Genomic DNA, 23,290 nt, shown 5'->3' on the forward strand with positions numbered 1-23,290 from the left:
TAATGAGACATGCCGCATTATCACGGTGTGTCTGCGCCCTACACTACTGGAGAAATTACACTGCTTAGCCGGTATTGCACCACCTGACATCCGCCGGCAAGTAGCAGCCAATAGTGAAAGGACCAAGACAGAGACATTTCCAGCTCATCCCCTGTTTGGGTATCAGCCAGCACGTCAACGACTTAAATCTAGACATAGTTTTCTAAGATCTACAGAGACACTCGCTGGAACACCTCAGCAAGCGAGAGTCCAAAAGTGGCAGGCTCAAACCCAGCACCTCAATCCATGGCTGATACCAGATGAGAGACTCCCCCCTGGGCAAACAGAGGACTGGGCGACTTGGAAGGCACTGAACAGACTGCGCTCTGGCACCACGAGATGCAGAGCCAACCTTCAGAAATGGGGCTACAAAGTGGAATCCTCGATATGTGAACGTGGAGAGGAGCAAACCACTGACCACCTGCTGCAATGCAACCTGAGCCCTGCCACATGCATAATGGAGGACCTTCTTGCGGCAACACCAGAGGCAATCCAAGGGGCCAGATACTGGTCAAAGGACATTTAATCATCTACCAAGTTTGCAAAATTTGTGTTTTGTTTTTTTTTAAAAAAATCTGTTTGTTTTGTTCTGTTAGAAATGTAATACAGTGTTCTGGTTGTGGATGCCACGATAAATAAATAGCCCACCTCTTCCAAGGTGAACCGAAACACTTACACTGGGCTCTGCAGGCCAATGGAGCCTCCACCTCAGACATCAGAAGAGCTGCAAGGCTAAGAACAAGCCAAGAGAGCAAAGACAAAGATCCACCCAAAGGAAAAGTGTTCTTGCCAGAAATCAAGGGAACCACTCTCCGCATAGAGAAGCTGATGAAAAAAATGCAGCCTACCAATGATCTGCAAATCCACTCAGAAAATCCAACAAATGCTCCGTTCAGCAAAGGAAAAGAGGGATCCTCTCACCTCTGCAGGAGTCTACCATATACCATGCAGCTGTGGAAAAGTCTCCATAGGGACCTCCAAATGCAGCATTGGCCAAACACGAATCAAGGAACACAAAAGGCACTGCAGACCGATTCAGTCAGAGAAGTCAGCCATTGCAGAGCACTTGATGAACCAACTTGGACACAGCAGATTATTTCAGAACATAGAAATGCTGGACCACTCTGACAACTTCCACATCAGACTACACTGAAAAGACATTGAAATCTACATGAATTAGGTGGCTTAAAATGTCTTTTTTAATTGTACATTGTTTTAAGGCATCAAAAAGTTGCCTACGCGTAAAGCTGCCTTGAGTCCCCTCTGGGGTTGAGAAAGGCAGGATAGAAATACAAACTATATACAGACCCACCAGGAAAAGCCAACAAATGCTACGTTCAGCAAAAGACAAGAGGGATCCCCTCACCTTTGCAGGAGTCTACCATTGTATACCATGCAGCTGTGGACAAATCTACAGAGGGACTACCAAACGCAGCAGCATTGCCCAAACACGAATCAAGGAACATGAAAGGCACTGCAAACTAAGTCAATTAGAGAAGTCAGTCATAGCAGAGCACCTGATGAACCAACCTGGACACAGTATATTATTTGAGAACACAGAAATGCTGGACCACTCTCACAACCACCATGTCAGACTACACAGAGAAGCCATTGAAATCCATAAGCATGCGGGCAATTTCAACAGAAAGGAGGAAACCATGAAAATGTACCAAATCTGTCTCCCAGTATTAAAAAACTCTAAAATTACAACAGCAAAACAGCAGAGAGGAAACAATCAGGGACATCTAATCACCTCTCAACAAAAGATTGCCCTAGGCACTGCCAGGCCATCAAATGCTAATCAAGGTGGTCAGTTGAAACATTCCCACCTAGCTCCAACAGACAAGAGTTCTTTGTCCCACCCTGGTCATTCCACAGATATATTAACCCTTTTTCCTAGTTCCAACAGACCTCTCTGCCTCTGAGGATGCTTGCCATAGATGCAGGTGAAACGTCAGGAGAGAATGCCTCTAGACCATGGCCATATGGCCTGAAAAAACCTACAACAACCGCAGGATAGAAATGTTGTAAATAAATACATTTATAACGCAAGGACAAAAAGCACGTTACATAGTGTTATTAGAGGTTACATTTGCTTTCATAATTGTAGATGATTCCTTAAGCAATGGTTGCCTGCGTGTGCTCATAGTGATCTTACCTGGGTTTATTCTCCGCAGGGCTCCCTGACCCGTTTGCAAAGGTGGTGGTGGATGGGTCGGGTCAGTGCCACTCAACTGACACAGTGAAGAACACGTTAGATCCCAAATGGAACCAGCATTATGATCTGTAAGTCACCTTTTTTTTTTGCAAAGCATGATCTGGAAAGAGGTGGGAGAATAGTAGAAAGCTATGACTTGCTTGCATTCAGACAATGACTGGAACGGTGATTCGACTGACGAGACTGTTTTATTGTTTTAATGATTGTTTTACTGCTTATGGATGTATTTTTAATTTGATTTACGTCTAATTGTAATGTATAATTGTCATTGTTTGTACTGGCATTGAAATTTGCCATTACCTATGCGGAAACCGCTTGGAGTCCCCCTCGGGGTGAGAAAAGCAGTATACAAATACTGTAAATAATAAATAAATAAATTCAACCACAATGGGTTTTTTTCAAAAAATCTGTTTGCTTTAAATCTTTGTATCCTGGCATGTTTGACTGACAACTTCAAGGTGGTTTACAACAAAAGGAAAAATGAAATTGGAGATTATTTGTAAACAGGGAAGGACTCTTGACTGATTAAGACTTCCACTTGGGAAACATGGTTGTGATTTGAAGCCGTAGCTAGTATTAACATGTAATGTTAACGGTCCGCTTCATAGACATGATTATTATCCTGGGACCTTTAAACACATTTTAAGTACTCTTTAAGGGTATGTAATTGCTTGTGTGTGGTTTTGGTACCTGTTTATAGACTGTAAACATGATGTATCTTAGCTACTTAGCTGCTTCCTTGGAGACTAGGACGCGGAACAATGGCTTCAAACTACAAGAGAGGAGATTCCATCTGAACATTAGGAAGAACTTCCTGACTGTGAGAGCCGTTCAGCAGTGGAACTCTCTGCCCCGGAGTGTGGTGGAGGCTCCTTCTTTGGAAGCTTTTAAGCAGAGGCTGGATGGCCATCTGTCAGGGGTGATTTGAATGCAATATTCCTGCTTCTTGGCAGAATGGGGTTGGACTGGATGGTCCATGAGGTCTCTTCCAACTCTTTGATTCTATGATTCTATTATTCTATGATTCTACTCAGGCTAAAGCACTGTGCGTTGGAAGACTAACTCAGAATTCCTGAAGGAAGGCCGTCTCTCCATACCCTAATGAGCACAGTGCTCCATAATAAGGTTGCCTGTAATTAACAAGAGCTGGCACATTATCAGTTTAATGCACTGTGTAAAATTACCGTGATCTAATGATTAATTACACATTGTTGTATTGGATAAAACCTCAGCGTGACCAAAGTATTATTGAAATGAGCTTTCTCTTTGTGAATGTAGAATGCTTTGCCATAGGAAATGGAAGTATCTTTTCTCATATTCCCGTTCCAGATATGTTGGGAAGTCCGATTCTATCACCATCAGTGTCTGGAACCATAAGAAAATTCACAAAAAACAGGGAGCTGGCTTCCTGGGGTGTGTCCGACTCCTTTCCAATGCCATCAGCAGGCTAAAAGATACTGGATGTAAGCATGTCATTACTTACTAGAGGTTTGCTATGCTTTGTATCTAAATACTGAATGTCGACTGCTAGTTGAGAAAATTCTTGAGTCAAGTTTCTTTTTTCCCAATTTATTTTTTTCATTTGCAGACCAGCGTTTGGATCTATGCAAACTTAACCCCACAGATACTGATGCAGTGCGAGGCCAAATAGTGGGTAAGAAGAAACCATTTCTGTCTGCATAGATAGCTACATAAGCAATCGTTGTTTCCTTCAGTCCTTTAGCTTCAGAGGGGCACCAAAGTTCCAAAATATTTTAAAGGGATTTTATGTCAGATGCTCTGAAGGTTGTTTGACAGGACTAAGACCATTCAATGCACATTGGAAGTGTATAGAACAGTCTGTTTTGCTTACTTACTTACTTACTTACTTAGGTGATCCCTCGTTGTCCGAGTAGGATTGCCTTCCAAGAATGGTGTCCTGGTGGTGGATCTGTAGGTGACTGTGGAGCGCTATTCTTGACCTGCATGAGAAGATGTAGATCAAGAATAGGGCTCCACAGTCGCCTACGGACCCACCGCCAGAACACCGACCTTGGAGGTCGATCATCCTCGGACTACGAGGGATCGCCTAAGTAAGTAATGCATGTTCTCCCACAGTGAGGGCATCGGTTTCCAGGTGGAAGGCGATCCCGGTCGGGGTTGGCTTGATGTGCCTGCCTTGGCACGTTTCTCTTTCGCCCTCCTTTCATGCCTCTTCAAATTCTGCAGCACTGGTCACAGCTGACCACTAGCTGACCACTAGCTAGAGTGCTCAAGGGACAGGGCTTCCCAGTGCTCTGTGTCTATGACAGCATTTTAAAGGTTGGCTTTGAGGCCATCTTTAAATCTCTTTTTCCTGTCCTCCAACTTTCCATTTTCCATTCTTGAGTTCGGAGTAGAGCAACTGCTTTGGGAGACGATGGTCTGGCATCCAGACAACGTGGCTGGTCCAGCGGAATTGATGGCGGAGGACCATCACTTCAATGCTGGTGGTCTTTGCTTCTTCCAGCATGCTGACATTTCCCTGCCTGTCTTCCAGGAGATTTGCAGAATTTTTCGGAGGCAGCGCTGATGGAATTGTTCAAGGAATTGCATGTGACGTCTGTAGATAGTCCACATCTCGCAGGCATATAGCAGGGTTGGGAGGACCATAGCTTTATAAACAAACACCTGGGTATCAGAGTATTTGCACCCCCCCCCCCTCGTAGGAAATCCTGCTTCCACAACCCCCCTTATAATTGAGCTCTCCTCTGCAAATTACCTGTTTCTCTTCTTTATCTTGCCTGAGTTTTTAATTAGTTTTAATCAGTTTGTCTTTTAATCATTACATGTAGCCCGCCCATTATTATTGTGTCTGTGCTTATTGTAATTTTTACATTGTTATGTATGCATATGTTGTTATTGTTTATTGTTTGCGTTTTCGGTTTGTGTTTTGGTTGTTTCTTTATTGTAATTGTTGTTTGGGCTTGGCCTCATGTAAGCCGCTCCGAGTCCCCATCAGGTAGATGGTGGCGAGGAATAAATAAAGATTATTATTATTACTATTATTATTATTATTATTATTATTATCCCTACGGATGTCCCGGTCCTCAAACACTCTCCGCTTCATTCGGAAGAATGCTGCACTTGCAGAGCTCAGGCGGTGTTGTTTTTCAGTCTCAAATGTTGGCTTTTGTGGAGAGGTGGCTGCCAAGGAAGCGGAAATGGTCAACATTTTCTAATGTTACACTGTTAAGCTGTATTTCTGGCCTTGGAGAGGGATTGACTGGTGAGCACTTTGGTTTTCTCGATGTTCAGTGACAGGCCGAGCTTCTCGTATGCTTCTGCGAAGGTGTTTAGAGTGGCTTGTAGATCTTCTTCTGAATCTTGCATGCATTCATTGATAAGTCACTTCCATTCCGTTTATCAATTTTTCAAAATCTAGTTTTTCTTAAAAATGTAAACATTGCTACACATTTTACCAACCGAGACTATGGATTTCATCCATTTGGTGGAGTGGGAAACTATCAAATTTGGGCTGGTTCTACACTGACCATATAATGCAGTTCAGTGCAGTTCAAATTGTATTATATGGTCAGTGTTGAACCAGTCCTAGAGGCATGCATAAAGCAAAGGATAACTGCATTCTCATCCCTGGAATTGTGAATAGGGAAAACTGCTAAGCATATGTCATGAGTTTCCCATTACCAGGCTTCAGGATGCTTTAAAGAGGATCTCGAAGTATCTTCCTCTGCCTTTGTTGAGTTCTCTTGTTTGCTTGTTGTTTATGTTTTGGTTTTATTTTGATGTAATATGTTGTTCGGGCTTGGCCCCATGTAAGCCGCTCCAAGTGCCCATCGGGGAGATGGTGGCGGGGTATAAATAAAGTTAATTATTATTATTATTGTTTGGTGATGCATATATCCAGCATAATCTAATAGGAGCTGAGAGACTTTACCCTTTAGTTCATGTCTCCAGGCAATGAGCAAGAGTGTCTCATTTATAGCATCAGAATTAGAAAGCACATTAAGAAGCTTTTAGCTGTCTCACAATAATTTTGGGCCTCTAAAATGTGAATGTTTTAGGTCTCAGCTATAGTTACAAAAGGGTGGGAGGAATATTGCTTTTTCTCCAGCGTGACTTGCCTCTCTGGTTTGTTATTGAAGTTACTTTGTGACTAGCAGCTACCTTTCAGTTTGTGACACATTTTGGTGAAAAGAGGATTGACACCCAGCTTTGCTCAGGACTCTCGATGGAGTTGTTTTGATTTTGTGGCTATATGGCAGTGTTTCTCAACCTGTGGGTCGGGACCCCTGGAGGGGTCACCAAAGTCCATCAGAAATCACAGTATTTTCTGTTGGACATAAGGGTTCTGTGTAGGAAGTTTGGCCCAATTTGTTGGTGTGGTTCAGAATGCTCTTTGATTGTAGGTGAACTATACATCCCAGCAACTACAACTCCCAAATGTCAAGATTCTATTTTCGCCGAACTCCACCAGTGTTCACATTTGAGCATATTGAGTATTCATTCCAAGTTTGGTCCAGATTCATCATTGTTTGAGTCCATAGTGATCTCTGCATGTAGGTGAACTACAACTCCAAAACCAAAAGACACTGCTCACCAAACCCTTCCAGTATTTTCTGTTGCTCATGGGATTTCTGTGTGCCAAGTTTGGTTCAATTCCATTGTTGGTGGAGTTCAGAATGCTCTTTGATTGTGGGTGAACTATGAATCCCAGCAACTACAACTCCCAAATGACAAAATCAACACTACCAACCCCAACCCATCAGTATTCAAATTTGGGTGTATCGGGTATTTGTGCAAAACTTGGTCCAGTGATTGAAAATACATCTTGGATATCAGATTCATAACAGTAGCAAAATTACAGTTGTGAAGTAGTAATGAAAATAATTTTATGGTTGGGGGTCACCACAACACGAGGAACTGTATTAAGGGGTCATGGCATTAGGAAGGTTGAGAAATACTGCTATATGGCCTTCATACCGCTCTATTGAACATTAAGCTGCTGAGCTGCATTTAGATCAACATATTCAACCTTCAGTGACATGTTGGTCCATCATACTGTCTGGAGAATGTGTTTGGAAAGTATTGCATGTGAGAACTCCGTTTCTCTGAAATTAAACACACACTGTGCAGCCAAAAAGAAAAAAGAAAAAAAAGCATAAAGTTATGTATTGCCATCTAGTGGCAAATATTCCAGGAATGGGAGCATGAGAGATCTTTGGAAATGCATTTCCCACACAGAATTCTTGGTGTGTGCAACCTTACGTTACATATTGAATGCAGATTTTGAATAGCGGGTTTGGTGTGTTTCCTCACATTCTGACATTATTTATTTAAAACTTTTATATCCCGGTCTCCTCTACCTCCGGCCGACAGCAAAAATTCAATGCTAACGCTAAAATCTAAAATATCACGCATCAACATTAAAATTAACCAATACATATAGGATAAATGACATAACAGCCGTTCGCCAAGATAAAAACATGTCCAACTCAGTCCGTATATTCAGTCCATATATTGTGGTCGGTAACTTTGGTCAGTTGCCGGTCTCAGACATCATTCCGCAAAAGCTTCGTTCCACAGCCAAGTTTTCACTAGCTTCCTAAAGGTCAGGAGGGAGGGGGCAAATCTAATTTCATTTGCGAGGGAATTCCATAGCTGAGGAGCCACCACAGAAAAGGCCCTGTCTCTCGTTTCTACCAGACTCGCCTGTGAAGGTGGCGGGACCGAGAGCAGGGTCTCTCCAGACTATCTTAACACTCTTGATAGTTCATAGGGGAGAATATGTTCGGACAGGTAAACTGGGCCGGAACCGTATAGGGTTTTGTAGACATGCCCTTTTCTGTTGGGTTCCTTTTTGTCTCCTGTCATTATCAATAAACCTTTGACCCGAACGTAAAGACAAAATGCAAATAGCAACTGCAAACCCTGTCAAAACATTGAAACCCTTTGCTTTTGTAAGAAGGAAAAAAATCTCAACAGTACATGTGGATGATTGCTAGCAGTTCTTAATTGCTGCTTATTTTAAAGCTGTACCAGTCCTTTGTCAAGTTACACAGCATTGCAAATCAGGTTCTTTTGTGTTCCAGGTGGGCTTTGGTAGAAGACACTTGCAGATTACCATGTCTTGAGCTTTAACTTTGATTTTCTTTTTTTTTTTTCTCATTCCAGTCAGCTTACAGACACGGGACAGGATAGGCACAGGAGGATCTGTGGTAGACTGCAGGGGCCTGTTAGAGAATGAAGGGTAGGTGTTCCATCTTCTCGTATCACCTCTTCACTTTAACCTTACGTAAATAAATTAATTTATGGATGTGAGGGCTGGACCTTAGGGAAGGCTGAGCGAAGGAAGAGAGATGCTTTTGAACTGTGGTGTTGGAGGAAAGTCCTGAGAGTGCCTTGGACTGCGAGAAGATCCAACCAGTCCATCCTCCAGGAAAGAAAGCCCGACTGCTCACTGGAGGGAAGGAGACTAGAGACAAAGTTGAAGTACTTTGGCCACATCATGAGGAGACAGCAAAGCCTAGAGAAGACAATTATGCTGGGGAAAGTGGAAGGCAAAAGGAAGAGGGGCCAACCAAGGGCAAGATGGATGGATGGCATCCTTGAAGTGACTGGACTGACCTTGAAGGAGCTGGGGGTGGTGACGGCCGACAGGGAGCTCTGGCGTGGGCTGGTCCATGAGGTCACAAAGAGTCGGAGACGACTGAACAAATGAACAACAACAACAAATAAATTAATAATCACTGTTTCTTTTCTTCTGAACCAGAGCAATCCTTGAGGCATACACTATAAACAAAAATATTCCGCAATAAATTTTTTAGCCTCATGTTAGTTGCCCCAAGTCCCCTTTGGGGAGATGGTGGCGGGGTACAAATAAAGTTTATTATTATTACTATTAAATGCTATAAATTAAATGTTTTTAAGGTTTGACAGTGAGGCATGATTAAGCAAAATTGTGGTTGTTTGCCTTGAAGTTGTTTCTGGCAAAACTATCACAGAGGGTTTGCCTTCAAGTTGTTTCTGGCAAAACTATAATGGGGGTGGGGGTGGGGGGGGGGAATATTTGTTCAGAAAGGGATATGTCTTGGATTCCTCTGACGCTGAAAGTGTGTGACTTGCCCAAGATCACCCAGTGAGTTTTCATGGCCAATACCTTCTGTCCCCATCCAATTGATGTGAAATAAATTGCACCCGAGAAAGGGACGTGATGGTGATTGGGTTGCTGTGAGTTTTCCAGACTGCCTGGCCATGATCCTGAAGCATTCTCTTCTGACGATTCACCCATATCTATGGCAGACATCCTCCGAGGTTATTAGGTCTGTTGGAAACTAGGCAAGTGAGGTGTATATATCTGTGGTATGTTATCCAGGGTGGGAGAAAGAACTCTTGTCTGCTTGAGGCAAGTGTGAATGTTGCAATTGGCCACCTTGATTAGCATTGAATGGCCTTGCAACTTCAAAGCCTGGCCTCTTCCTGCCTGAGGGAATCCTTTGTTGGGGGTGTTAGCAGGCCCTGATTGTTTCATGTCAGGAATTCCCCTGTTTGAATTTTCCTCTTTATTTTCCGTCCTGATTTTAGAGTTTTTTAAAATTCTGGTAGCCAGACTTTGTTCATTTTCATGGTTTCTCCTTTTTGTTGAAATTGTCCATATTCTTATGGATTTCAATGGCTTCTCTGTGTAGTCTGAAATGGAGGTTGTTAGAGTGGTCCAGCATTTCTGTTTTCTCCAGTAATATGCTGCGTCCATGTTGGTTTATCGGGTGCTCTACTATGGCTGACTTTGCACTTGATGAACCAACCTGGTCATAGCATATTATTGAAGAAGACAGATATGCTGGAGCACTCTAACAACCACCATGTCAGATGACACAGAGAAGACACTGAAATCCACAAGCATGTGGGCAGTTTCAACAATATAATAGTATAGTGCAATATAGTAATATATAATACTGATATTGTACTATGCTAATAATATAATATATTGTATGAAAATATATCTTGTAAACTGCTCTGAGTCCCTTTCGGGATGAGAAGGGTGGCATATAAATGCCGTAAATAAATAAATAATAAATAAACAATGAAAATGAACAATATCTAGCTAACAAATCGATTTTCCTGCTTCTTAGCAGTGGGTTGGACTGGGTGACGTTGTTCTCTTCCAATTCAATTATCTATGATTCTACCAGTATTTTAAAAACCTTAAAATCAGGACATTAAATAAAGAGGAATACTTTTGTCAGGGGAATTCCAGACAAGAAACAATCAGGGCCAGCTAACACCTCCCAACAAAGGATTCCCCCAGGCAGGAAGCAACCAGGCTTTGAAGCTGCCAGGCTATTCAGTGCTAATCAAGCTGGTCAATTGCAAAATTCATACTTGCCTCAAACAGACAAGAGTTCTTTCTCCCACTCTGGACATTCCACAGATATATAAACCTAATTTTCCTAGTTTCCAACAGACTTCACAACCTCTGAGGATGCCTGCCATAGATGTGGGTGAAACGTCAGGAGAGAATGCTTCTGGAAATAGCCATACAACCTGGAAAACTTATAGCAACTCAGTGATTCTGGCCATAAAAGCCTTTGACAACACCTTGAATGTTACGTTTCAAGAGATTATCACGTTTATTCTGTCCACTTTGTCAAATTTTCCCTATCTAGGAAATTTACAAAACCAGTAGTGTATAATTGCAACCCTCCATGTGTGTTTTTCATGGCAGTTCCCATAATCCCTCACTGTTGGCTAGGATCAGTTGGAGCTGTAGGCCCAAAATCCTTGGAGATCTATGTTTCCTCACTCCCACTCTAAACATTATGCAAGATTTGCATAATAATTCTTTTAACTGTGTGAGTCTTTATGTTTTCAGAACGGTTTATGAAGACTCGGGGCCAGGAAGGCCGCTGAGCTGTTACATGGAGGAGCCAGCCCCATACACAGACAGCACTGGGGCCGCTGGAGGAGGAAACTGTCGCTTTGTGGAATCCCCAAGCCAGGACCAGGCCTTGCAAGTGCAGCGATTGCGGACTCCTGATGTGAGAAGCCATGTACAGACGCCCCAGAACAGGCCGCATGGTCACCAGTCGCCGTCCCCTGACCTGCCTGAAGGCTATGGTAAGACTCTGCTATCCTGATGCGTTCTCAGATCGTATTAAATCTGAGACTAAACCAGATCAGGACGACAGGTGTACTGTCGCAGTGTGGTTCTCACTTTTGGGTCCTTTCAAATGTTAGGAGTAACTTCCTGGAATTCTGGCCAGCATGACTGATAGTAACGGTTTCTCGGCCTAAAAGAACAATTGTTGTAGTACATATTGAAATTACGGAGTATTTCATTTTGCATTTCCCTCTTCACATGGTTGTTGCCTAGTATTTCAAACCATTCTCTCCCTATTTTCAGTTTTTCACTGGAAGCACTTCTAGTTTTCCTTTTCTTTCTTTCTGGAGTAGCTTTGAATGGCCTTGCAGCTTCAAAGTTTGGCTGATTGCTGCCTAACACTTTGTTAACTGGGCCTGATTGATTATGTTATATTATGTTATTTTATTTTACTGTGTATGGTTTTGCTTTATCGTCTTTGTACTCATATGTTGTATGTATTTTACTGTGTTGTTATTGTGTTTTGGTTTTACTTTATTGTAATATGCTGTTGGGCTTGGTCTCATGTAAGCCGCCCCGAGTCCCCATTGGGGAGATGGTGGCAGGGTATTAAATAAAGATTGTTGTTGTTGTTGTTTTTGAAGTTCCCCTATTTTTTGAGTATTGTTCTTTATTTACTGTCCTGATTCTAGAGTTGTTTTTTTCCAATACTGGTAGCCAGATTTTGTTCATTTTCATGGTTTCCTCCTTTCTGTTGAAATTGTCTTCTTGTGGATTTCAATGTCTTCTCTGTGTAGTCTGACATGGTGGTTGTGAGAGTGGTCCAGCATTTCTGTGTTCTCAAATCATATGCTACGCCCATTAAAAAGTTTCCATTCTCTTGCATTTTTTGTTTATTCTCTTGTTGAAGAATTACTAGCTTTTCTTACTAGTTACAATCTTTTTAAAGGACTTATTGTTTGTATATATTTACATTTCTTTGTTTTCTTTTTCATTTGAATGGGTTTCCTGAGTGGCATCCTAGTCTGTAGTTCATAATGGGTGGTATCAGTACTGCCTTGGGCCCCATGTTGTAAGGAAAGCAGGATATTAAATAAATATTCTCTAAGCTATCTTTTGTCACCGCCTGTAAGCAGATAAGCGTTTTCTGTATTGGAGTGCCAGGGTATTCATTAACTGGGAATGGACGCAGAGCAAGGGAGTGTCTTGTATGTTCTAAAAAAAATGAAAACATTTCTATACTGTTACTAGCCCAAAAAGAGCGCCTTGGAGTATTGTTGGTTGCTTAAACAGTGTACATATTTCTTCTGCCCAACTCTTGGATTTTTGTAAACAAGTCAGTGTGAAACTAAATGACAGAATAGACACGGTGATTACCGTGTTTTCTGGTGTGTAAGACTACTTTTTAACCCAAGAAAATATTCTCAAAAGTCTGAGGTTGTCTTATATTTATTTATTATTTATTTATTTAGTACACTTGTATACCGCTAATATCTCAGCCTGTGCGGCGACTCATTGCGGTTTACAACATATTTAAAAATACAATATTCACTTTAAAAATATAAAATAAAATATAAAAATACATACATATGCATACATAGTATTGGGCCACCAATACAGACCGGAACATCTCATAGTTAAAGTCGTAATCCAATTCGTTATCCTTGATTGCTAGTCCATGATCAAAACATCATCACATCGGAATTAGTTGAAAACTTGCTCGAACATCCAAGTTTTCAGTTTATATGCCGGGAGTCATCTTATGGAGTGGGTGCTGAAACTTCCAATCTTGATTGGAGAATCTGTGGTTGCCGCATATGATGGGGGGAGCTCAAAAATGGCAGTGGCCTCATCCCTACGGTATGCAGCAACTGTATGAAAGCATTAAGGGTCACGCTGTACAAGCAGTGTAGAAGAAAATCCATTCATCAGGATTTGTGGACTTAATGCAGTCCCGATGTTGAGGTGAAGGGGCGCCTCCCCAGGAAGGTGTAAGTGAATGGCGGAGGAAGCTGCAGGCATCAGGGGTGCTAAGGGTATGGAAAAAAGACATAAAGTGGCTCTTGGTCCAGACAAACACACCTCTTTTATCTGTCTAGCCCACCCTTGTATCCTATTACAGTGCCTCCTCCTCTGCCTCTCAGATCTAGCTCCTGAAGACTGCAGTAAAGTGGTGCAGGTACGCATGTGCAAGATCTGAGAGGCAGAGAAGGAGGTACAGTAAAAGGAAAACTACCGTATTGAAATCCGATGCTTTTTAAATTTTTATTTGGTGTGTGTTGGAAGAGGGGTAGAATTATACGGCGAGTATATCCCAAACTCTATATTTTAAAAGGAAAAGTTGGGGCGTGTCACGTTGCCAGGGCTCTACCTTATTTAGGTAGAGATGAACCAAACTCCCAGTTTTATCAAACAGTTTAATTAAAACAGCACTTACTAGCTGGCTGTTTTAATAGACCAAAACATAAAACATAAAGATAGCACCCAGCCACAGAATAAACAAAAACTGATAGCAAAAACAACTCCGTAGTCAAAGGGGTCCAGTCCAGTGGTCAAATGCCGAGAGTTCAATAAATAAAGTCCAGGGATCAAGAGTCTATACTGTAGTCAAAAGCCAGTCCAAAGGTTCAAGGTTCCAGGATTCCAAGATCACACAGGTCAGAATACCGAAAATCCAACAGACCTGGGGGAAAAACCAGCAGCACCCACCACCAAAATATGACAATACTTTTCTCCCGAAGATTACTTCCAAGGCTCGCTCCTTATATCCACAAACACCCAGGTGCCACCTATCTCTTGCATACCTCCACCCTTAATTGTTTTCACCCATGAACTCTTACTTACAGATTACTAAACCCTTTAGAACTAATACTCACATTAACCCTTCCAGAACATATGACAGGTCATCTTATATGCCCAGTTGTCTTATATGCCGGAAGATACGGTATCTGAGCATCCCCTGCAAAGTGCATGATATACAAGAAATTGGCCTATCAGATGTTAATTAAACATCCAATACCTTTGGAAGTAATTCATCCAGAACACAAAGTGTCTGGGTTGGTATAGGTGAAATGAGCTGGGAATAATGAGTAGTTATAGTCAGTGTATTTGTGATGATTCTGACTCTTGTAATTTGAGGTTGTGACAAATCCCATTTTCATGGAAGGATATCTGGTGAACTCGATGTTGGTATTACTATTCTCTCTGTAACTCGAATAAAATGCACGCCCAAATACATGTGATGGAGGAGATGATAAAGATTTAATTGCATTAATTGAGCCTTTTGTTTGTGGCGGAAGTCTTCTTTTTGGATTTTCACAAAAACTTCTCTTGTCTTGTAGAACAAAGGACAACAGTACAGGGGCAAGTTTACTTTTTACACACACAAACCGGTGTTAGCACATGGCACGACCCTAGGATACCAAGGTATGTAAGTGTTATGTCTGTCTGAGGTCATCCCGGCTTTGGCAGATGCGTTGTAGTGCTTCTGTTTTCAGATGCTTTTCACTCCAATTAACCTTTGTCTAACCATCATGCTTAGGAAAGGGTTGGGACAAAGAGTTTGAAATTTACACTTACTAATGACTTGAAAGAAAATTTCTATATGATGATGTATAGATGGTACCTGACACCAGAAAGGATTGCTGAAATGTATAAAAATAGTTCTAGTGACTGTTGGAAATGTGGGGAAAAGGTGCGCACATTTTATCATATGTGGTGGTTGTGTGAAAAAGCCCAGAAATACTGAGAACAAATACATATGATTTTAGAAGAAATTGTTCAATTTAATGTATTGTCGAAGGCTTTCATGGCTGGAATCACTCAGTTCTTGTGGGTTTTTTCGGGCTATATGGCCATGTTCTGGAGGCATTTCTCCTGACGTTTCGCCTGCATCTATGGCAAGCTTCCTCAGAGGTGAGGTCTGCTGGAGCTGGGAAAAAAGGGGGTTTATATATCTGTGGAATGACCAGGGTGAGACAAAAGGCTTTTGTAAGTTGGGCTGGGTGTGGATCTTTCAACTGACCACCTTGATTAGCATACAATGGGCTGACTGTGCCTGGAGCAAACTCTTCTTGAAAGGTGATTAGATGTCCCTGCCTGTTTTTCTCTCTGCTGTTTTTACTGTTGCAGTTTTAGAATTTTTTTAATACTGGTAGCCAGATTTTGTTCATTTTCATGGTTTCTTCCTTTCTGTTGAAATTGTCCACATGTTTGTGGATTTCAATGGCTTCTCTGTGTAGTCTGACATGGTGGTTGTTGGTGTGGTCCAGCATTTCTGTGTTCTCAAATAAAATGCTGTGTCCAGGTTGGTTCATCAGGTGCTCTGCTCTGGCTGACTTCTCTGGTTGGAGTAGTCTGCAGTGCCTTTCATGTTCCTGGATTCTTGTTTGGGCAATGCTGCGTTTGGTGGTCCCTCTGTAGACTTGTCCACAGCTGCATGGGACACGGTAGACTCCTGCAGAGGTGAGAGGATCCCTCTTGTCCTTTGCTGAACGTAGCATTTGTTGGATTTTCTTGGTGGGTTTGTAGATTGTTTGTATGTTGTGTTTCCTCATCAGCTTCCCTATGCGGTCAGTGGTTCCCTTGATGTATGGCAGGAACACTTTTCCTCTGGGTGGATCTTCATCTTGACTCTCGTGGCTTGTTCTTGGTCTTGCAGCTCTTTTGATGTCTCAGGTGGAATATCCATTGGCCTGTAGCCTTTTGTCTCACCCTGGTCATTCCACAGATATATAAACCCCCTTTTTTCCCAGCTCCAGCAGACCTCACCTCTGAGGAAGCTTGCCATAGATGCAGGCGAAACGTCAGGAGAAATGCTTCTAGAACATGGCCATATAGCCTGAAAAAACCCACAAGAACTGTTCAATTTAAATTTGAAAAGAAACCTGAACTTTGTCTGCTTGGGATGTTAGATGATCAACTCAATAGGAAATGTGGAAGGTTATTTTAATACATGACAATGGCAGCAGGAATTATCTCTGTTTAAAAGTGGAAAGGCTCAACGATCCCGACACATGTTGATTTGCTTGTGAAAATAAGTGAACTTGCAGAAATGGAGAAGCTTACCATGGGCCCTTCCAGACAGGCCCTATATCCCACGATTTGATCCCAGGTTTTCTGCATTAAACTGGATTATATGAGTCTCTACTGCCAGATAATCTGTGATAGGCAGAAAACCTGGGGTCAGATCCTGGGATATAGGGCTTGTCTGGAAGGGCCCTGTGTTAATCTATATAAATAAAAATGTAATGTTTGTGGGATTAACAGAACTCAAAAACCACTGGATGAATTGACACCAAATTTGAACACAAGACACCTCTCAGGCCAACGAGTGACCATCACTCATAAAAACACTGAAAATACAGTAGAAGGGACGTAAGAAGCCAAAAACGCAAAAAGATGCTACAGTGCATACGCAAAACAACTCCTCCGGCAAACAAAACACACAATAGCATATCCACACTCTCTTCTGGTCTACAGCTCCTAGCATTCCCAAGACCAGACCCTTTAGGAGAGGAGGATCCAAATGCACTTCTTCCAAGATACAAGCTTTCTTCTCCTTGCATTCCTTTGAGAGCATCGCAATCCCTGCATATTCCCAATTTTCTATTCCTGGACTGCAACTCCTAGCAATCCTCCAAATAGATAAGATAAATAGATTATATAGAGATAGATAGATAGATAGATAGATAGATAGGTCAGGAGGACTGCTCGGAGTTGCAGTCCAAGAATAGGTAGAGAAGGAAGAAAGGGGAGAAAGAGGAAAGGAAAGAAAAGTTGAGGGAGAAGGAAGGAAGAAGAAGAGAAGGAAGGAAGGAGAGAAGGAAAGACAAAAAGGGAAGGAAGGAAGGAGGAAAGGAAGGAGAGAAAGAAAGAGAAAAATGGAAGGAATGAAGGAGGAGAGGAAGGAGAGAAAGAAAGAAAAAGGGAAGGAAGGAACGAAGGAGGAGAGGAAGAAAGAGGAAAAGGGAAGAAGGGAGGGAGGAAAGGAAGGAGAGATAGAAGAGAAAAAGTGAATGAAGGAAGGAGGGAGGAAAGGAAGGAGAGAAAGAGAAAAAAGGGAAGGAAGGAAGGAAAGAGGGAGGAAAGGAAGGAGAGAAAGAAAGAAAGAAGAGAAAGAGGGAAGGAAGGTTGGCCATAGCAACGTGTGGCGGGTATAGCTAGTTATGGAGAAATTTCTAACGCGCTTTAAGAAGGACTGGAGTCCATTCATTGTGTTCCTCCAGCAAAGATGGTGTCACACCTCCATCACTATTTTTTTGGACTATAAGAGTATTATTATGTGGGTAAATGATGTGTCAGTGGTTCTTTTTCATTTAATACGTGTAGAAAACTGAAAGAACATAACTATCAGACAGAGAATGTAAACTCTTAGATTAGCTCACGTAGATTGTATGTAGCTAATGGGTTGTTGTAGGTTTTTTCGGGCTATCTGGTCATGTTCTAGAGGCATTCTCTCCTGACGTTTCGCCTGCATCTGTGGCAAGCATCCTCAGAGGTAGTGAGGTGAGGATGCTTGCCATAGATGCAGGCGAAACGTCAGGAGAGAATGCCTCTAGAACATGGCCATATAGCACGAAAAAACCTACAACAACCCAGTGATTCCGACCATGAAAGCCTTCGACAATATGTAGTTAATGTTTTCTGATGTATAGAATGTAGTAGTAATGTTTTCTTTTATTCTAGAGATAGTATTTTTAACTTTGTTTATGTTTGTTTGTACATTTTTGTACACTTGGGAAAGGAAGGACACCTTCTATTATTGACTTTGGAATCACGGAATGATAACCTTCACTCTTTTCTGTCAGCTTGCTAAAATCAAATGTGTTGCTTCCACGGTCAAAACATGTCATGATTGTTTCTCTTCTGCTTTTCATAGAGACCTTAACAGTGTGAATTGTGATGAATTGGGACCTCTACCACCAGGTTGGGAAGTTAGAAGTACAGTGTCAGGAAGAATATATTTTGTAGATCATAATAACAGAACCACACAGTTCACAGACCCAAGACTTCATCACATCATGAAGTAAGAAAACAACGAATTATTACTAGAGTCTGAAGTTCACAGGCATAACACCTATTCTTATCCACAGGTTCTTCTAGCCCCTGTCCATGAATGCCCAGCCCAAATTGACTGTTAGAGTGAACTCTGCACTTTACCCTAGGCATATAATCTGCTTTTTGCCCAATCCCAGCCCCCTTGAATTTCTGATCTTATCCCTGGTTCTGGTTTATTATGGTTTGTTCTGATCCATTTTAATGTTGTTTTTATACTCTGTTGTTTTTATTTGTTGAATTAGATTTTTATATGTTTATTATGTTTATAAATGTGATTTTATTTGGTAAACTATGTTGTGTTGGGCTTGGTCTTGCTTGTAAGCCGCCCTGAGTCCCTTTGGGGAGATGATGGTGAGATATAAAAACAAAGTTGTTGTTGTTGTTGTTGTTGTTTTATGAATTTTACATTTTTACCTGAAGTTTATGTGTATTTATTGTTTATGGAGTTACGTAGTTGTTTTAGAGGCTTATGTATTGTTTATTCTATGTCTGGCACTTCAGATGTGCTCTTTTGAGCTGCCCCGAGATGGGGCTATGGTGGTGGGGTACAAATAAAATGTGTGTGTGTATATAATAATAATAATAGTAATAGTAATAATAATAATAATAATAATAATAATAATAATAATAATAAACTTTATTGAGCCCCCGGTGGCGCAGTGGGTTAAACCCCTGTGCCAGCAGGACTGAAGACCGACAGGTCACAGGTTCGAATCCAGGGAGAGGCAGATGAGCTCCCTCTATCAGCTCCGGCTCCTCATGCGGGGACATGAGAGAAGCCTCCCACAAGGATGGTAACACATCAAATCATCTGGGCGTCCCCTGGGCAACGTCCTTGCAGACAGCCAATTCTCTCACACCAGAAGCGACTTGCAGTTTCTCAGGTCGCTCCTGATATGATAAAAAAAATAAAATAATAAACTTTATTTAATACCCCGCCACCATCTCCCCAATGGGTAGATGGCGGCTTACATGAGGCCAAGCCCAACAGCATATTACAATAAAGTAAAACCAAAACACAATAACAACACAGTAAAATACATACAACATATGAGTACAAAAAACGATAAAGCAAAATTATATACAGTAAAATAAAGTAAAATCATAAGCGGGGGCCGCATGTGCAAGATAAAAACTTATTTTATTTTTATTTATCGTGTCAGGGCAACCAGTCAATTGTATTACATTTCTAACAGAACAAAGCAAACAAACAGAGAAAATACAAAATGTGTGAGTTTGGTAGTTGATTAAATGTCCTTTGACCAGCATCTGGCCACTTGGAGTGCTTCCGGTGTTGCTGCAAGAAGGTCCTCCATTGTGCATGTGGCAGGGCCCAGGTTGCATTGCAGCAGGTGGTCAGTGGTTTGCTCTTCTCCACACTCGCATGTCGAGGATTCCACTTTGTAGCCCCATTTCTTGAGGTTGGCTCTGCATCTTGTGGTGCCAGAGCGCAGTCTGTTCAGTGCCTTCCAAGTCGCCCAGTCTTCTGTGTGCCCAGGGGAGGAGTCTCTCATTTGGTATCAGCCATTGGTTGAGGTTCTGGGTTTGAGCCTGCCACTTTTGGACTCTTGCTTGCTGAGGTGTTCCAGCTAGTATCTCTGTAGATCAGATAAAAATTAAGATACTAAAATACTAAAATCAGGATGAGATAGGGATGGAGCAGATTGTTTGTGGGGGAGAAACTAATAAAGAAAGGGGGTCATAAATATAGACCTTCATATATATTATTAACAGGACTCTGTAAAATAGAAATGGAACAAATGTTCTCTATATAATCCCCCCCCCCCAAGTCAAAAAAGTTTACTGTTGAAATAGTAGTTTATAATGGGATTGGAAGAAAACTGGACAGGTAGTTGTGTACACTCAGGTGGACTTTGACCATTTACTCATCCAGTGATTTCACCCCAAATCGGCTTCTTAATATAGTAGTAATGATAAGTTGATTCTTGTACCTCGCCACCATCTCCCCGAAGGGACTCGGAGCGGCTTACATATGGGACAAAATGCCCATAGACACAAATACAAAACAATCCTTCAAAGCAAAAACACAAATAAAATAAAAACATAGTTAAATATAACAATCCAGACAAAAGCTCAATGCAATAAAACATGAGTCTTGGAGTAAGATTTCAGGCAATCGGTTTCAGAGTGTTGCATGAGTATTACATGAGCCTTTGCTAGATTTGCAAACCTCGAAAGGGTCTTGCTTTTTGAGTGGGATGAGTTCTCGTATTTGCCTGGTCAAGGGATAAAGAGCATTAGCCACCCGGCAGTATCGAAAGACAAGGAGTGTGCAAATCATTTTGAAACCTAGTTTTGCCTGTCATTATGACTATGAGTCACGTTTTTGACGAGACAAATTAATTCACCTTTGATCAAGGTGTTCTGTAGGTGTTTGGTCTAGCAGCCGACATGGCTTACCCTCTAAGTGGCTGTATTTCCATACCCTAGACGATGATAATCAGTTTTAATGTGCAATGCGCCAGACTCTGTTTAAACTTGTTCCTTAAATGCGATTGTCAAGAGACCAGGGTTTGTTCCTGATGTGTAATAAGCACATCATTATTATTATCAACCGTATAGCCATTTCCAGTCAAATTCAGTATCAAAGACCCAATTCAGACCATGTCCATGGTCAATTCTCACACATTACAAGAGCTGTCATGCCTGCTGTCCAAAAGCCTGGTCCCAAAACCATGATTTAAGCTTGTTCCTAAAAGAAAGGAGGGATGGAGCTGAACTAATTTCACTGGGGAGTGAGTTCCACAGGTGTGTGAGGGGGCACCACCGAGAAGGCCCTGTCCCTCGTCCCCGCTAAACACATCTGCGAAGCTGGTGAGACTGAGAGCAGGGCCTTCCCAGATGATCTTAAACTTCTCCCTCAATGTTCTTGTCCCAGGATTTCTCTCCCCTCCCCTCCCTTGTATGAAGATTTGTTTATTTCTCTGTCTCTCTATGAGTTCTCCCTTACAAACAGTTCTGCCCCTTTATCTCCCCTGAGTTTTTAAATCGTTTTTGTGAGGAAGCCGTGTAACACTGTTCCACGGAGAAAAAGTTGCGGGCCTGAAAATAGTTGTTCTTTTATGATTTGGGGGTGCTGAAAACGAAAATGACATTTAAAAATGTATATTGGCTCTAGTTTTTATGATATAAGCAATCACGTGATCACGTATGGTTGAAAAAAAGTGCATGTTGCGACTTACACTATGGAAGATTCTAGAATACTCTAGAAAGTTTGATGACGCAGTATTAGTGCCGTGTGCAAAAGCCAGAAAGCCCTCTATAAGGCCAGACTTTTGAATGGTGAGGGTCAGTCAGTTGAAGACTGAGGCAGTCTCGTTAAACATCGTTTGACATTGTTCTTTTTACTGTAGTGATGCCTCGCACGTGTGTAAAAAAAGCACTATGGAAAAAAGATCTCAAGGCCAATGGACTCCGTCCATGCTGTCAGACTCCTGGTGGAGCATTGGAAGAGGGAATCCTTTCCTTGAATACAAAAGAAAAGTCCAGAGAAGCAAACAGGATAGAAACTCAAGTCACGATTAAAGCGACATTTAAACTTTCAGACTTTTCAACTGCATTCGGCCTACTCATAGAGTTTCTTGCCGCACAAACATAAACAATAAACTAATTAAATAAATATTTCTCATGTATAAACTATTGGCAATATAATTTGACTAAAATTTAGTAAATATTCACGGTTTATATACATGCAGTAAGGTTAGGCGCATTATCATAATATTAACGAATTACCTATTGTGGAGAAAATTGAAATAGCTGTTTCATAAAAACCAAAGCCAATTAACACATTTAATTATTATATTTGAATTCAGCGTGTTAAATTTATGAAGAAACGGCACATTTCGTTTTCGTAACTGAGAAAAACTGAAAATTTGTAGAACAGTGTATCAATATCAACTTAGGAGCTGAATGCCAAGGGACCACTATTTAAGGGGGGGGGTTACTTATTTGATACCGTAGCTTACGTTTAATAACCCTAATTTGGCCCTCTTTCTTCTTGTGCAGGGCTGTTTGACTTAGAAGAAATTGTATCAGAGGCAAGGCTTGAGAAAAACAGTTACTTCACTCTAGAGCAGGGGTCCTCAAACTAAGGCCCAGGGGCCGGATACGGCCCTCCAACGTCATTTACCTGGCCCTCGCTCAGGGTCAACCTAAGTCTGAAACGACTTGAAAGTACACAACAACAACAACAACCCTATCTCATCAGCCAAAAGCAGGCCCACATTTCCCATTGAAATACTAATAAGTTTATATTTATTAAAATTGTTCTTCATTTTAATTATTGTATTGCTTTTATGTGTTTTTTGCACTACAAATGAGATATGTGCAGTGAGCATAGGAATTCATTCATATTTTTTTCAAATTATAATCTGGCCCTCCAACAGTTTGAGGGACTGTGATCTGGCCCTCTGTTTAAAAAGTTTGAGGACCCCTGCTCTAGAGGCACAAACTTAGCTGGTTACATTTATAGAGGTTCTTGAATGACTCTAGGCACTAAACAGATTTCAAAAGGTTTCTTTAGGCAAATGTTTCTTTCTTTAACAACCGTTCTGGTAATACAAATAAGCCACTTGGCTTATTCAACTGTATTGGCTCCAAGCCAAATCTTGATTCTTAATCAAAGAATCAGTCCTCCCTGTGGTTCTATCACTACAGGATTCCTGTTGGATTTCTACTTCCACACAGGATCAACTACCTCTGTAGTTCACAACTACAGATCAGTTCCTTGATCCTCTCACTGGAGAATCCTCCCCTGTAACTCTCTGGTTACAGACTGCTGATTCACAGATCAGGCCTCTTCTGTAACTCTCCGACTACAGACTGATAACTTTCAAAAAGCTGCGCTGCCAAGTGGCAGTTGGCAGTTGGCTCCG

General features: G+C 41.6%; 1 protein-coding gene across 2 annotated transcripts in view; it reads left to right on the plus strand.

Moving 5' to 3' along the window:
* LOC137098022 (E3 ubiquitin-protein ligase SMURF1) overlaps positions 1 to 23,290 on the plus strand; it is a 114,736-nt gene that overhangs the window by 57,887 nt on the left and 33,559 nt on the right. For both annotated transcript variants that reach the window (XM_067473719.1, XM_067473720.1), the window contains exons 3-9: positions 2,217 to 2,325; positions 3,587 to 3,720; positions 3,846 to 3,911; positions 8,411 to 8,486; positions 11,109 to 11,353; positions 14,678 to 14,762; positions 18,217 to 18,363. In XM_067473719.1, the coding sequence (XP_067329820.1) occupies positions 2,217 to 2,325; positions 3,587 to 3,720; positions 3,846 to 3,911; positions 8,411 to 8,486; positions 11,109 to 11,353; positions 14,678 to 14,762; positions 18,217 to 18,363 (862 nt within the window). The remainder of the gene's footprint in view (positions 1 to 2,216; positions 2,326 to 3,586; positions 3,721 to 3,845; positions 3,912 to 8,410; positions 8,487 to 11,108; positions 11,354 to 14,677; positions 14,763 to 18,216; positions 18,364 to 23,290) is intronic.

Source organism: Anolis sagrei, chromosome X (genome assembly GCF_037176765.1).
Source record: "Anolis sagrei isolate rAnoSag1 chromosome X, rAnoSag1.mat, whole genome shotgun sequence".
NCBI lineage: Eukaryota > Metazoa > Chordata > Lepidosauria > Squamata > Dactyloidae > Anolis > Anolis sagrei.